The sequence below is a fragment of the Ursus arctos genome, unplaced genomic scaffold (genome assembly GCF_023065955.2).
Source record: "Ursus arctos isolate Adak ecotype North America unplaced genomic scaffold, UrsArc2.0 scaffold_4, whole genome shotgun sequence".
Classification (NCBI taxonomy): domain Eukaryota; kingdom Metazoa; phylum Chordata; class Mammalia; order Carnivora; family Ursidae; genus Ursus; species Ursus arctos.
The window spans coordinates 829,544-846,680 of NW_026623056.1; the positions used below are offsets into that span (position 1 = coordinate 829,544).

The window sequence follows — 17,137 nt, forward strand, 5'->3', positions numbered from 1 at the left end:
GGGAGGGGCTTGCCGCGCCAATACTCAGGCAACCCTGTTTGGGTAGAGTCTCCGTGTCCCCTGCGAGGGGGATGGGGATGGGTAAGCTGTGAGACAGTATTTCCAGGCTTTTGTTCTCTGGTGGCTTTCCCTGGCGGCTTACTGTGCCTCTTCTGAGAGTCAGAGCAGCAGCAGCTGAATCTCAGCCTCTGTCTCAGAACAGAGGGATTGCGGACCATTCTCCACTGATGTTCTGGCCACTTTAACTCTGTTTCTGTTGGTGCTGCTAAACCCTGCAGCATCCCGGGATGTGCACCCCACACCCGGAGTCCCAGCCCTCACTTCCAGGGCCGGTGCGACTGTCCTTTGTGTTTCTTTTTTTTTTTTTTCCTTTGTGTTTCTAACACCGCCAGCCTCCAGCCACCAGCTGCCCTGCGCGCTCCTGAGCTCCCAGTCTCAGTCAGCTTCCAGTTAGCACACCGGAGTTCCGGAGTTCTGTGAGAAGTCTGGTGGCGCGCGCTCCCCGCTCACAGTCCCAGTCTGTTTTCTCGAGGGTGCTGGTCCGCAAGTCCGCCCGCTCCCCTGTGCAGGTGGCTACCACTTCCCGGTGCCTGAACATGGCAGCTCCCTCCCCCTTCCATTTATCTTCTGGTATCTGTGCATGGTTTCATGGCTCCCCGCTTCGTACCTCAATACTCAGTGCTGGAGACTCCTCCTTTCACCTGCGTGTCTGGGGGGGGGCCTTTCAGATGCAGTCAGCATGCTCAGGAGAGGCCTTGGGGGGCAGCTGGAGGGAGGGGGAGACACTGACAGTTGACTGGGACCTGAGCAGACCAGGCGACATGCGGGGCGCCCCCGGGGGTCTCAGCTAGACCCATTCTCCACAGCCTCCACCGCGGGAAGGAGGTCTGGGCTCCCACTGCCCTGTGCCTCTGCCTCGGGCGGTCCCCAGAGCACGAGCGGGCAGTTATAGTCCTGGGGACGAGGCTGCAGGCGCCACGCTGTCTTCCGGGGGGGCATCGGAGCTGTCCTCCGAGCACGGCCCTGGCTGGTGGCCGTCCCTGGAGTCGCAGGCCAGGGCTTCCCTGGCCGGAGGTGACAGGGAGCCATCTGTCCATCTAGCCGCCTCCGTGTGGAAACCGCCCACGGGTGTGGTGCCGCCCAACGCCTCTCCTGCAAGGGATCTGAGCAGCTCTCTGTGGGCCACCTCCATGTCCTTGAGCCTGGTGAGCTTGACCGTGAGCTGCTCGATGGTGGGGAAGATGCTGCCCATGTCCCTGAGGGCCAGGCTTGGCGGGGAGTGGTGAGGGCACCTGTGACCTCCACTGGGTCCCCAAAGCCGCCAGGCAAGGAGGCTCTCGGGCTGGGAGGGCTCGGTGCTGGAGTCCGGGGGTCCGGCCGGCATGCTGACATAGAAGCAGTTCCCTTTTCTCACGAATTTGTAACTTCCTGCCGCCTCGGTGCTTAAAGCCTCTTCCTCTGGGTTCCTGTCCAGCTCGGGAGACTCCCAGATCCCAGAATTCCTTGCCCGTGAGGGCAGCTGTTCCAGAGAACAGAGAGCCATGTCCTCCTGTTCTGGCCCTTCACCCCCAGGGGGGCCATGCCCTGGGGCGCTCGGGTCCCCGGGGCGCCAGCTGCTGCTCCTGAGAGAAGGCGCAGGCGTCAGGCCGTAGTTGGGCTCCCCGGCGGGCTGCGCTTTGGGGCCGTGACCGGGCAGCAGGCCGCACAGAATCAGGTGCCGCAGGCTCTCCACGTCTTCCAGGACTGAGTCGGCGAGCCCTTCCATGAACAGAGGACCAGGGAGGGGCAGGAGGATGGGGTCTCTCGTCCGGCCTCCCCGTTCTCTCCATCCAGGGATGCGGAGGGGTGAGGCAGGGCACCCAGCTCCCCTTCAATGCTGCCTTCCTGCTTCGGATCATCTAGGAGGCCTGCATGCTTCCCCTCAACCCTCTGCTGGGGCCCAGTGCCTGCTCCGGGCAGCTCCCCGGGCTCTGGTTCACTGCGGAACACTTCTGAGCCATCCAGCCAGACCCTGCTGGGGGTGGGGCTCTGCTGCGCTGGCTCCCGGGCGCCCAGGGGCAGGGGATGGGCGAGCATTGGGGCAGCTCCCGGGAGCCGGGTGGCATTCCACACGGCCTCGTCCAAGAGCTCCATCCACGTGTTCTTGTCTGACGACGTCAGTGCCACCAGCTCGTATATCTGGGGGGGGGGGGCCAGCTCCAAGGTGCAGATGATGAAGAAGGCTCCTTTGTCTGTGGCCACGGAGTGGATGAGCAGGGCGTTGAGCTTGAGGACAGGACTGAAGGTCTGCTTGCTGTCCGCGGAGCCTGCGGCCGTCTTGCTGTGACACTTGAGCAGCAGCTTCTCGTCCTGCTTCTGCAGCAGCACCAGGAGATCCTCCAGCAGCAGCACGTGCAGGTCCAAGCTCTTATCCTTGCTGATCCTCCAGGTCAGGGGCCCCTCGTGGACCATCCTTCTGGCTGTAAGATCCAGGCTCTTGAACTCTGCTGCCAGGGGGTTGCTGGCCCTCTCCAGGGACGTGGTGTCCAGGCGTTTCTGGTAGCCCTCCAGTCGGTGCCGGTTCTCCGTCTTCTTCACCGCCTCATTCACATACTTGAGGATTTCCCAGCACTGGTCCCGCACCCAGCAGAGCTTCTCGTGCTCGGCGGTGCCACCCTCCATGTGCTTGAGGACACTCTCCAGCAGCAGTGGGTACTTGGTGAGCCATTGCATCTCGGACATGATAAGGTCCCTGAACTGCAGCTGCCAGCACCGGGCGGTGACTCTCGGCCTCCTGCATGAAGAGCTGGAAGCGGCTCTCCTTGCGCTGCTTGGTCTTGATGAGCCCCAGGTTGATGGACTGATAGGAGCAGAACTGGGCAGCCACCTGCTGGAGCTCCTCCCGGCCGGGGCCGTCAAACCAAGCCAGCATGAGGTCACCGATGTTTCTGATATGGGGGCCCTCCTCTCGGAGCTTCCTCATGGCCTCGCACCAGGAATTATGGATCTCGATGAGCTCGGGCAGGTTGGGGAAGAGCCGGGCCAGCTCCTCCCGGGGCATCAGGTTCTCCTTCTTCATCCACTGGTAGAAGATCAGGTCCAGGACCCGGAGCGTGCGCAGATGGGAGGCTTCCATCACAAACAGCTCATTGATGACCTCCTGCCGGTCAATCTCCCTCTGGCTTAGCCTGGCCACCGCATCCTTGCCCATCGTGTGCTGCCAGTTCTGGGCGTCCGGCTCTGGCTCCAGGTCCGAGAGCTGGCCCAGATCGTTCTCTAGGAGGTGGGGGAGGAGGGCATCTGTGCAGAACCCCAGGCTGGGGGACTCGATGCTCCTGCGGCCCATTTTGGGGGTGAAGGGAGGGGTTGGGTTCTCCAGAGACCTTGTGGAGAGGGTGGAGGCAGAGGACGAGGCTGACTGGTGGAGACGGGCAGCCTCCGTGTCTGTGTCCATGTCCACATCACTGCGAGACTGGGGCATGTTCTCCACCTTCCAGGACCGCTTCAGCTCCTCCCGGCCCTTCAGGCTCTCAGAGCGGCCCAGGCGGATCTGAGTGTGAGCTGTTGCTCTCCAGCAGGTACTTGGGGAAGCTTCCTGTGGAGAGCCCCTGCATCCCAGGCTCCGGGGCATCATACGGCTGGTTGTTCTCAAAGTGCTGAATGATGCTCCTCACGTTGCCTGGTTTGACTTCCACAGGGGACAAAGGAATATGAAATGTCCTCTGCGAAGAGCTTTTGGGCCTCCTGATGTACTTGAGGATAGGGTTTCGCCTCTTGTCCTCCAGGGCATCCTTGTCTTTTTTGGAATTGCTGCTCTTCTTGGTCTTTGGGAAGAAGGGCAGCCACTTGTCCTTGTCAGGAGCTGCCTGGGCCTTTTCAGCTGTGCCGGAAGGCCATGCCTCTCGGAGACGGAGCCCAGCGTAGCCCATAGAGGTATTGAGAGCGAAATCCATGGGGGCACTCCTGTCCTCCTTGTACTTGGAAAGAATGCCTGCCAGGGTGGCTAGCTGCTTCTCGGCCACTTGGCGTTCTCGGACAGGGTCCCCATCCAGGTCCAGCAGGTCATTCTCACCGTACAGACTACACAGCCCCAGGGTGTGCTTTGTTCTGTAGTCCTGGATCTGCTCCTGGATCTCGGGCATGGCTGCCTCCTGCACTTCCCGGAGCATGGCGCGGACGTCCTCACTGCGCGCAGACGCAAGTCAATTTCAGCCTGTAACACCTCCGGGACTTTCACTCTTAGCGGCGCATTTTTCTCTAAGAAAATATTCCAGATGTCTTTTCCTAAGCTTTGGGAATCCTTGGGGTTTGTCTGCTGGTAAACTGCACACAGGTAAAAAAGCAGTGGACTGGGGTTGGCCTGAGAGAAAATGTACCGCAGGAAAACGCCCAGGTGAGCCGGCCGTGCCTTCAGCTTCTCAAGGTCCTGGAAGATGATGTCGCTCTCGTTGTTGAAATAACCCGGGTCATAATCTTCCTCTGGGCCAATAATTAAAGGCTTCGGGCTCTGGTCTGCCCCCTGCTCGCTGGTGCCAGGCCCTGGTGCGTCCGAGCCCTGCCGCCAGTGGTGCTGGGCCAGCCTGGCCATGATCACAGGTGAGGTTCGGGGACTGTCCAGTGCCGAGTTCCGATTCATCAGCGCCTCACTGAGGGAGGGGAAGTGCTCCGTCCCAGTGTCCAAGCTGCTGTCCCCCTCCTGGCAGTCCAGAGAGAGCTGGCCTTCTGATGCTCTCTGGCTGGTGTCACCATATGGGGGGGGGGGTATGTCCACGAAGCCACCCGTCTCCTGCTGGATCTTCAGCTGGAGCTGAGTGACACAACTCTGAGCACCTTTGATCTGCTCCTCCAGCAGGCTGGCGGGATTGCGGCTGTATACCTCACAGATACGCTGTAACTCTTTTTCCTCCTGCCTCAGCATATTGCGAAGGATCTGGGTGGCATGTTTTTGGAATTCGGGATCCTGCAGTGGTTTGCCCCCCCCCCCGTGATATGCTGCGGGGGGGGGCAGAGGTGGGGGCGGAGGCGGCGGTGGGACCACAAGGGTGACTCGGGGGGCTCCGGCGGGGGCAGGATCCTGCTGCAGCCCAGAGACAACTACGGACGAGGGGGAAGAGCCCAGGAGGGTCAGTGTGACGTAGGCACCAGATTTGATAAGCTTCACCACCTCCAGGTATGAGCTGTTGGTCACCATGGTGCTGTTGACTTTGATGATCCGGTCGCCCTCTTTGACACCAGCTCTCATGGCTGCCCCTCCAGGCCGCACAGACTGCACCAGAACGATACGGTCCCCACTGACCGTGAAGCCAAAGCCATGCTGGTCCTTCTGGATGATGACACAGCGCTGAACAAGACCTGTCTAGGACGTGTCAGAGGGCTGGTGGAGGTGGGAAGGGGACCTGTGTTCAGGCACCAAATCTCCCAAAGACAGGCCACTTAACCTGTCTATGCTCTGGGGTAACCTCACACTCATGGTTTCTCAGTGTCTCCGCGGAACAAGGATCCTGCAGTTTTGATGTCTTGATCAGGGCTGAGTCAGCTGCAATTTTTAAGAAAGGTGGGAGGAGGGCCTCCCAACCTCATGGTCGGATGGTCGGATGGTCAGATGCTTGGATGCTCGAATGCCCTCTGCTGGCTCTCAGGACCTGGGAACTGAGGCTCCGCTCTACTTGTAGCAGGGAGCATGGTGTCTGTTCTCAGCCCCTGGCCCCTCCCCCATCGGAGAAAAAACCCGAAAGAAAAAGAGGAAAAACTATGACCTTCTTAGAAGCCAAAAACACAACCACAAATCTCTTCAAGGTTAGCGCTATGGGCTAAGACATGAATCACAGAAAGAATGTGCCTTCAAAATATCAGTCTTCACTGCAAGATACAGATGAAGTCCATGCTCCAGACGCTGTTCCCGCAGCTGTCCTCCCGCACGCAGGTGTCCAGTGGCCAGCAGGGGCATGCCAGGTCCCCCCGCGCTCAGCACGACGGCGACGCCAAAGCCAGGGCAGGGGCGGCATAGGGTCAGTCCGAACCGGCACCGTGGGAGGCCCCGGGCCACGCGCTCCTCAGGGAAATAAATGAAAGCATACAACAGGACGTGCACCTCCGCAGCCCTTCAAGTCTGGGGCAGCCCTGCGACCGCGGTTATGGCGCTCCTTAAAACACAGCAACAAAAACAGCTTTTACGTGAAAGGTCTGGAAACCCTTCAAGGAGCCGAAGGCACCAAGCAGGAGCGCGGCGCCCCCGCCTCAAGCCCGCCGGCCCGGCCTCCCGGCGCCCCGCACCCGCCTCCCGGGCTGCCATCAACCGCGGACGCCGCTCGCGTCTCCGCGCTGCCCGACCCGTGGCCTCCTCCGCGCCAGCCGGCGGGGGCCCGGCCCCAGCTCCCCTCTGCCCCGCCCCGCCAGGCCCGCTCGCCCGCCGCTGCCTCCGCTCCCCCGGCTCCATGACTCCTTCCGGGCCCTTCCCCCTCAGCGCGCCGCTCCTCCGGACGCAGGCCTGGCCAGCCGCCTGTGCCCACGCCTACCCCTCCGGCCTCGCTCTGGCTGCACGCTACAAAGAACTTCTCAAACTCAATACACAAGAAACAAATAAACAAATCATAAAATGGGCAGAAGTTATGAACAGACAGTTTTCCAATGATGACATACAAATGGCTAACAGACACATGAAAATATGTTCAAAATCATTAGCCATCAGGGAAATTCAAATCAAAACCACACTGAGATACCACCTTACACCAGTTAGAATGGCAAAAATTAATAAGGCAGGAAACAGCAATTGCTGGAGAGGATGTGGAGAAAGGGGATCCCTCCTACATTGTTGGTGGGAATGCAAGTTGGTACAGCCACTCTGGAAAACAGTGTGGAGGTCCCTTAAAAAGTTAAAAATTGAGCTATCCTTTGACCCAGCCATTGCACTACTGGGTATTTACCCCAAAGATACAGACATAGTGAAGAGAAGGGCCATATGCACCCCAATGTTCATAGCAGCATTGTCCACAATAGCTAAATCGTGGAAGGAACCGAGATGCCCTTCAACACATGACTGGATTAAGAAGCTGTGCTCCATATATACACTGGAATATTACTCAGCTATCAGAAAGAACGAATTCTCAACATTTGCTGAAACATGGACGGCACTGGAGGAGATAATGCTAAGTGAAATAAGTCAAGCAGAGAAAGACAATTATCCCTATATGATTTCTCTCATCTATGGAACATAAGAACTAGGAAGATTGGTAGGGGAAGAAAGGGATAAAGAAAGAGGGCTACTCAGAAGGGGGAATGAAGCATGAGAGACTGTGGACTCTGAGAAACAAACTGAGGGCTTCAGAGGGAAGGGGGGTGGGGGAATGGGATAAACTGGTGATGGGTAGTAAGGAGGGCACATATTGCATGGTGCACTGGGTGTTATACGCAACTAATGAATCATCGAACTTTACATAAAAAAAATAAATAAAAATTAAAAAAAAAGAAAAAAGAAAAATAGGTCAAAATAACTATTTTCAGACATTATGCTACAGGCAGTGCAAGACTGTGATCACTGGGAGAAGCTAAATTCAGCCAGTAGAACCTTCCGGACCATGGAGCATGAAAAGGAACCTCCAACAGCACTTGCAAGTCTCAGTGAACACAGCAGATAAAGAATGGAGTTTGGAGCTACCACCCTGAATCCAATCTCTAAGGCAGCATTCCAGAGGGAACTGAGGCGGAGAAGGAGCTATAAAAATCTGCAGAGATGAACCCGGGGTCTTCAGCACCCCCCCACATGCACACATGCCGATATTCTGCAGGGCCAAGAACAGGAAGACTATTGGGGAAAACAACTGCCTGAGCTTGGAGAGGGTTTGGAATGTTAGAATTCTACCCCATTGGAGTGGAGAGATGTCAATGAACACTCAGAGCTCTCATAGGAGATCCCAGAAAGACCCTACCTTAAAGTAGGACTAATCTAACCCCAAAGTAAAAGCTATTCTAAACCATATCGTCTAAGAGTTAAATAGAAGCCTTAAAAGATTAAGCTGATCCACAAAAAAATAAACCATATCCCAGAACAAAACTCAATACCCTATTAGGGGAAGATAACAAAACTTACTAACTCAACTCCATAATGTTGAACATATAATCTGAAGTGTTAGGAAAAAAAAATAGTAAAAGAATTTAAAAAAAGGAATGTATATGTTTCTTACTCTCAAATATTTAGAGGGTTATCAGTTAGATGAATTAGAGTGAATCCAATTTATGTAACTGCCTAACAACAAACTAATGGGATATATCAGTTTGCTTCATCACATTATTATACCACTACCATATAGTAGTGCAATTCAGAAAGCAATTACCTAATAATGTGGGTTCAACTAACTTTTTTTGAATTACAAATCAAGCGAATCTTCTACAAGTCATTTAAATTATTGCAGCCCTAGTTTCCTTAGCTTTAGTATGCACAGAATGATGCCTACCTCTCAGTGCCCTGGTGATGGCTAAAAATGGCAAGAGATGGGAATATATTTAGTTTGGTACTTGACTAATAACAGGACTTCACTATTACTTATTCATTGTATTTTTTAGTGACAGAAAGATACATATTGTGAAAATTTAAGCTCGCTGATTTGCCTTAATGACAACAGTATGATCTACCATAAAAAGTTTAGGGAAGATACTAGAAAGTGTAAAGAAATGAGCCATATTTTCATCTTTATCCATCTGGGGCACACTTTATACTACTATCACCGTTATCATAAAAAAAAAACCAACCCTCTTTGGCATTTGTTATCCTCAGAATTATATTAAGACTAATTCATAGGCTTATGTACTCCTTATTAAAATTTTATAAGCAAAGATAGGAAAATTGAATTGACATTTAAGAACTAATTAGACACAAAATATGAATGGAAAAAAAAGTGTTTTTATTTTTACAGCCTTTAATTTTTAATTTTTTTAAACATTTATTTATTTTGAGAGAGAGTACAGGAGTGAGCACAAGTGGGGAGGCAGAGGGAGTAGGATAGATAATCTCAAGAGAACTCCACACTGGGCATGGAACTCACTGCAGGGCTCCATCTCAGGACCCTGAGATCATCGTCTGAGCAGAAACCAACAGTCAGAGGTTTAACTGATTGAACCACCCAGGTTCCCCTATTTTTACTGATTTTTCAAGTAAGTGAATTATAGAAGCAATTTCAGCAACTAATTGTGTGACAGACACAAAAGCCAAAAATGTTAGGTAAATTTATTGAACACTGAAGTTTTGTCTTTATTATTCTTACATTCCCAAAGCTTTTTCAAATGCCTAAAATAAAACAGAGACTCAGTAGAAACATGTTTGATAAATGAAGGAGGTTTTTATATGTTCTTTGATCAATGTGGTAAGGATTAAGGAAGAGATATTTCAGAGCTGTTTTCTTTTCCCTTACTTGGAAAGAGAACTTGTAAATTTTTCATTGAGAACTAGGAAATACTTTGAGACTTGTCACAAAGGCAATATTTGACAGAAAGAAAAAAAATAGACACATCACAACACCTATGCGTATACCACTGTTATTGTCAGAGAAGTCAGCAATCTCAAAATTAAGCAGTTAATTGAGTAATCAAATTCACAACACAAACAACTATAAAGCATGTGATTTCATCTATTGATACTATAGAATCAGAAAAGTCTATATTTGAATTCTTAGTACTTTAATAACAGCATTACGAAGACAGGAGGTATTTAAGGGTCAAAATTCAGCAAAATTAAGGCAGTATTAATGACACGATCTAGTTTAGTTTCCACTAGAGATTAATATAGAGAGGCTCTCAGGTGCTGCTAGAAATTTCCTACAAATCAATGATGTATGGAAAAAGTGATGCTTGGGAATTTAAACTATTCAATATTTTGTAGTAGAGGGAGAAGATAAAAATTAAGATAAAATCAGTGTTCTGAGAAAATATAAAGAAATAGACAAACTAAATTCTATAGGATAAATGAAAATATGCATCTAAGTATAAATATAAAACTTTCTGGAAATTCAAGAAAACAGGCATATTAAACAAAAAAAGGATTGCTTCTGTGTATTTAAACAAATACTCAAATTGTTCACAATACTAGCAATTTTATTTTTTTTTATTTTTTTTTTTAAAGATTTTATTTATTTATTTGACAGAGATAGAGACAGCCAGCGAGAGAGGGAACACAAGCAGGGGGAGTGGGAGAGGAAGAAGCAGGCTCATAGCAGAGGAAGGAGCCTGATGTGGGGCTCGATCCCATAACGCCAGGATCACGCCCTGAGCCGAAGGCAGACGCTTAACCGCTGTGCCACCCAGGCGCCCCAATACTAGCAATTTTAAATTGCTTCTTTTCTTATCCTTTTCAAAGGCTGCTTTCATTTCAACATAACATTAAATTCTATGAGAAACCTACCAATGACTGATAATTTGAGTCTAAAATCAGGTATCTAATGCTCTTATTCAAATAAAATATGACACCTCAGATTTGAAACAAAAATTCTTACCCAGTAGTGGATAACATGGTAATTCTATTTTTAATTTTTTGAGGAACCTCCACACTGTTCTCTCCAGTCTCTGCACAATCTGCATTCCCACCAACAGTGCCTGAGGGTTCCTTTTTGTCATCCTTCATCAACACCTGTTATTTCTTGTCTTTTGATTTTAACCATTCTGACAGGTCTGAGGTGATATCTCATCGCGGTTTTGACCTGCATTTCCCCAAAAATGGTCCTCTCCCCATTTTTAATGGGAGTATTTGTTTGTTTGTTTTCTGGTGCTGAATTGTGTAAGTTCTTTACATATTCTGGATATTAACTCCTTATCAGACACATCATTCAGAAATATTTTCTCCCACTGAGTAGCTAGCGTTTTGTTTTGTAAATGGTTTCCTTCACTGTACAAAAAACTTTTTGTTCTGAAGTAGTCCTAATAGTTTAATTTTGCTTTTGTTTCCCTTGCCTTTGGAGACATATCTAGAAAAAATGTTACTATAGCCAGTGTCAAAGAAATTACTGCCTATGTTCTCTTCTGGGATTTTTATGGTTTCAGGTCTCATATTTAGGACTTTAATCCACTCCGAGTTTATTTTTGTGTATGGTGTGAGAAAGCAGTCCAATTTCATTTTTTTGCATGGAGCTATTATGGAGCTGTTTAGTTTTCCCAGTACCATTTGTTGAAAAGATGGTCTTTTTCCCATTGTATAGTCTTGCCTTTTTCATAGATTAAGTGACCATAAATGTGTGGGTTTATTTCTGGATTCTTTGTTCTATTCCATTGATTTATATATCTCTTTTTGTGCAAGTCCTATACTGTTTTGATTACTACACCTTTGTGGTATATCCTGAAATCTGGGATTGTGATATGTCCAGCTTCGCTCTTCTCTCTCAAAATTGCTTTGGTGATTGAGGGCCTTTTCAGGTTATGCAAAGAAAACAAAAACACAAATTTGAAAATATATATGCACCCATATACTTACTGTAGCATTATTTACAATAACCAAGATACAGAAGCAACCTAAGCATGTCCATCCATAGATGAATGGATAATGAAGATGTGTTTGTGTGTGTGTGTGTGTCTGCATGTACATATTACTCAACCATAAAAGAGTATGAGATCTTGTCATTTGCAACAACATGAATGGATCTAGAGGGTATAAGGCTATGTGAAGTGAGTCAGACAAAGACCAATACCACATTTCACTCATATGTGGGATTTAAAAGACAAAACAAAGAAAATAAACACAGACAAAAAAAAACAGGCTCTTAAATACAGAAAACAGGTGGTTACCGGAGGGAAGGTGGATGGGGAATGATGAAATAGATAAAGGGGATTAAGAGTACATTTATCCTGATGAGCACTGAGTAATGCATACAATTATAGAATTATTATATTGTAAACCTAAAACCAACACAACACTGTATGTTAAGTATACTTCCATCATAAAAATAATTCTAACCCATATTGACAGTATTCTTCAGTTCATAATGAAATCACAAATGATCCCTAAAATTTCATTCTCTTAACCCAACAAGTATTTATTCTTCATTCACACCAAACTACAGATATGGGTGCAGATCAGCAGTCGGTCTCTGCTCCACCTCTACTCGGGATTCTATTATCTCTAGGGTAGGGAAAAGACATGTGGTGAATCTCACACTACCTCTTGAATCTCCACTTACTGCATTGGCCAATTCAATTATACCAATAAGTACAATTATTTTAATAAAATTTCCTGAACACCACAACTATTCAAGACGGTAAGGTGAGATCTATTAAAACTGTTGAATCTATTCTTAAAATCATTCCCGCAAAAAAATTCACATAGTGAATTCTGCAAATGCATAAGGAGGAAACTCTGTGAAAAATGGAAAACAAGTGTTGTCTTTTTATGCCACCAGCTTATCTTTAATTCCAAAACATGACAATGAGATTATAATAAAATTAATTTCACCTATGAACATGAAAGTAATAATCCTTAGTAAAATATTAGCAGAATGAATCTAACTTGTATTATTCCAGGTATGAAAGGATGGTTTGATATTCAAAAATTAATTTATATAATTAACCATGTTTATATACTGATAGATGTAGGAAAACATCTGACAGAATTCAACACCAATTCATTAAAAAACTTGTAAACTACCAACAACATAGAATCTTGTACTAGGAAATGATCTGATAAAGAATATTTACACAAATACTTAAAATATATAAAATAAATAATAAATATTATAGTCACCTTGACAAAGGGAAATGCAGAAGAATGCGGGGTATTACCACTTTAATGCAACACTGTTTTCAAGGATCAGATGGTGTAACGAGGCAAGAAAAATTAATAAAATGGAGTAAGAATTGGAAGGGAAAAAAAAAAAACTAAATACTATCCAGCACCAGCTGGTGTCACTGGCAAATTCTACTAAACACTGAAAGATAAGTGATACCAATTCTTCTTAACATGTTCCAAAGGGGAAAAAAAATTAACAGGAGGGAACACTTCCACCTTATTTTACCAGGCCAGAATTATTTTGGTACCATAGCTAAATAAGTACACTGTAAGAAAAATAGAGTACAGGCCAATGTCCCTAGGATATGTAAAAATTATGAACAAAGTATCAGCAAACCCAACTCAACTCCACATTAAAAGGATCATATACCATGAGCAAACAGGAATTATCCCTGGGATCGAATGTTTCAAAATATGCAGATCAACAAATATGATACACCTTCTATACAAAATGATAGATAAAAATCATATAACATCTCCATAGATGCAGAAAAGCATTTGAAAAAATAAAATACCTTTTCATGACTAAAACAACAAAAACAACAAATTAGTATAGAAGAAACAAATCTCAACATAATTAAGACTACCTAGGACAGTCCCACAGTTAACATCACAATCAAAGTAAACGGTTGAAAGCTTACCATCTCAGATAAGGAACAACATCAACATATGTTCTATGTTCTATATTCTATATTCAACATAGAACTGGAACACCAAGCCGGAGCAATCAGGCAAGAAAAAGAAAACAAAGGCATCCAAAACAGGAAAGAGAAAGTAAAACTGTCTTTGTTTGCAAATGGTATCATCTTATACAAAGAAAATCCTAAAGACTCAACCAAAAAAGTGCTAGAAAAAAAATCAACAAATTCAGAAATATTGCAGGATACAAAATCAACACATATAAATCAGTGACATTTCTATACACTACAGCCAAACATCTAAAAAAGAAATAAAGGAAACAATCCCATTCACAATAGCATAAAAACCTACAGATCACTTAAGAATAAATTTGATCAAAGGAGGTAAAAGACCTGTTCACTGAAAGCCACGAGACTCTGATGATGGAAACTGAAAAAGACACAAATGGGATGACATCTTGTGTTCACAGAATGGAAGAATTAATATTGTTAAAATACCCATATTACCCAAAGACTTCTATATACTTGATGTAATTCCTATCAATATCACAAGAGTAATTTTTCAAGGAATTGAAAAAACAATCACAAAATTTGTATTAAACCACAGAAAATTGAATACCCGAAGAAATTCTGAAAAAGAAAAACAACACTGGAGGAATTGTACTTTCTGACTCAAAGCTATAGTAATCAAAATGGGATGGTTATTGTCATAAAAACAGATATATAGACCAATGGGATAGAACTGAAAGCTAAGAAATAGTCTCTCATGGTTCTGGGAAAAAAACTGAGGGCTTTAGAGGGGTTGGGGGATCGGGATAGGCTGGTGATGGGTATTAAGGAAGGCATGTATTGCATGGTGCACTGGGTGTTATATGCAAGTAATGAATCATGGAACTTTACATCAAGAACCAGGGATGTACTGTATGGTGACTAACATAACATAATAAAAAATTTTTATTAAAAAAAAAAGAAAGCTAAGAAATAAACCCTCACATATACAGGTAACTAGTATTTGACAAGAGAGTGAACACAATACTCAATGGGGAGAGAATAGTCCCTTCAATAAATGGTGCTGGAAAACTGGATAACCACACACAGAAGAATGAAATTAGACACCTGTTTTATAACACTCACAAAAAATTAACTTGAAATGGGTTAAAGACTTAAACATAATACCCAAATTCATAAAATTCCTAGAAGAAAGCACAGGGAAAAATCCCTTGACATTGATCTTAGCAACAAGTTTTGGATATGATACCAAAAGCATAAGCTACAACAGTAAAAATCAAAATGTGGGACATCATCAAACAGCTTCTACACAACAAAAGAAACAACAAAATGAAAAGGCAACCTATAGGATAGGATAGGACAAAATATGTGCAAATCATATATCTGTTAAGAAGTTAATATCCAAGGGGCACCTGGGTGGCTCAGTTGGTTAAGCATCTGCCATGTGCTCAGGTCATGATCTCTGGGTCCTGGGTTGGAGCCCTGCATCGGGCTCCCTGCTCGGTGGGGAGTTTGCTTCTCCCTCTCCCTCTGCCCTTCCCCTGCTCATGTGCAAGCTCGCTCACTCTCTCTCTCTGCCTCTCAAATAAAGTCTTTAAAAAAAAGTTAATATCCAAACCATATACAGAACTCATACAACTCAATAGCAATCAATCAATTAATCCATAAACAATCTAACTTAGAAATAGGCAGAGAAACTGAATAGAATTTTTCCAAAGATGACATTCAACTGGCCAATAGGTACATGAAACGGTACCTCATATCACTAATCATCAGGGAAGTGTAAATTAAAATCACGATGAGCTATCACCTCACACAGGTTAGAATGATGAAGATCATCAAAGAGACAAGAGATAAGTATTGATGAGGATGTGGAGAAAAGGGAATCCTTGAATCCTTGTGCACAGTTGGTGGGAATACAAACTGGTGCAGCCACTAAGGAAAAGACTAAAAAAAAAAAAAATTAAAAATGGAACTACCATAGGATCAAGCAATCCCACTTCTTTGTATATATCAAAAAAAAAAAAAAAAAAGAAAGAAAGAAAGAAAGAAAGAAAGAAAGAAAGAAAGAAAGAAAAAATGATGTCAAAGAGATACCTGCACTCCCAATGGGTTCAATGCAGCATTGTTCACAATCACCAAGATAAGGAAACAGCCTAAATATCTGTCAACAGGTAACTTAATAATGAAAATGTCAGTTACAGATATGGACACACACACACACACACACACACACACACACTGGAATACTCCATTCAGCCATGAGAATACAGGGAATCTTGCCATTTGTGACAATACGGATGGACCTTGAGGGCACTACACTAAGTGAAATAAGTCACAGAAAGACAAATACTCTATGATATCACTTATATGTGGCACCTAAAAATGTAACCTTACGGCAGGTAAAAACAGAATGTTATTTACCAGGGGCTTGGGTTTGGGAGAACTCAGAAAAATTAGTCAAAGTGTATAACTTTCAGTTATAAGACAAGTTAGTTTAGGGGACCTAATGTACAGCCTGAGATTATATTTAATAATAATGTATTACATATTTTAAGATTGCTGAGAGTGTAGATATTAAGCAAACCACAAAAAAATGTTAATTCTGTGATGGGATGAAGGTGTTAGCTAACAAACTAACAGTAGAGTGGTAATCATTTGGGAAAATATCTCCATAAAATCAATGCATTTTATACCTAAAACTTACACAACACTGTATGTCAATTATATCTGAATAAAACTGGAAAAAAAGATACATTGACGACTCTACAGAGAGAGCAAAATAAAATTCTAAATATTCAAGTAAGCCCCGGACAGCAGGAAAAAGAAGAGAGAGAAAGGAAAAATGACGAAGCAAGCATACAATAAAAAATATACGGAAAGACTCAGACTTAACATATCAACATTTCATTAAAGAATTTAAATTCACCAATTTAAGGAGACAAGTTGGTAAGGAAAAATGGCCCTTTAATGCCATCGATAAGAAACTTAATTCAAATGTAATGATACAGTAGTTGAAAATTAATTAGATATACCATGCAAACAACTGAAGAAGCTAGAATAATAATATATATAATAATAATATTAATATCAGAGCAAAGAAAATTACCAGATACAGAGAAGGACATTACACAGTGAAAAATGGGACAGCCCTATAAGAATAGCAATCCTATGTGTAGATACACCAAACAAGAGAACTGCAAAATATGTGAAGAAAAACTGATAGGGCTGAGAGATAAAATAGACAAATTCACAACTATATTTAGACACTTCAACACCCCTTTTCTCAACAACTGATAGAACAACTAGACAGAAATTCAGTATATAGCATATAGAAGAATCTGACTATACCACCAACTGACAGAACCTAATTGACATTTATTAGAATACACCATCCAACTCCAGGAGAATACACAGTCTTTTCAAATACAAAACAATTACCAAAACAGACTGTATCTGGGGCCATAAATTAACCTCAAAAAATTTAAAACAATTAAAATTGTACAAAGGTTGTTCTCTAACTATGGTTCACTCAAACTGGAAAGAAAGAATAGAAAGATAACTGGGTATTTCCAAATAGCTGGAAACTAGACAAGACCCTTTTAAATAATCCATGAGTCACCACAGGAATTTCAAGTACAATAAAAAATATATTGGACTGAAAAAATGTAAAATGGACTGAATGAAAATGAAAATACAACATATCAAAATTCACGAGACAAAGTAAATGAACACTGAAAGGGAAATTTAT

The 17,137-nt window shown here is 44.8% G+C and overlaps 1 protein-coding gene across 1 annotated transcript; it reads right to left on the reverse strand.

The window, feature by feature from the left end:
• Positions 1–946: 946 nt before the first annotated feature.
• Positions 947–5,526, reverse strand: LOC125281859 (rho guanine nucleotide exchange factor 11-like). Its single transcript, XM_048215789.2, is given in 5 exon segments — positions 947–1,818; positions 1,821–2,757; positions 2,759–3,530; positions 3,532–4,168; positions 4,171–5,526. Coding segments are annotated over 5 exon segments (4,497 nt in total). The 5' UTR covers positions 5,450–5,526.
• Between the last annotated feature and the right edge of the window lie 11,611 nt (positions 5,527–17,137).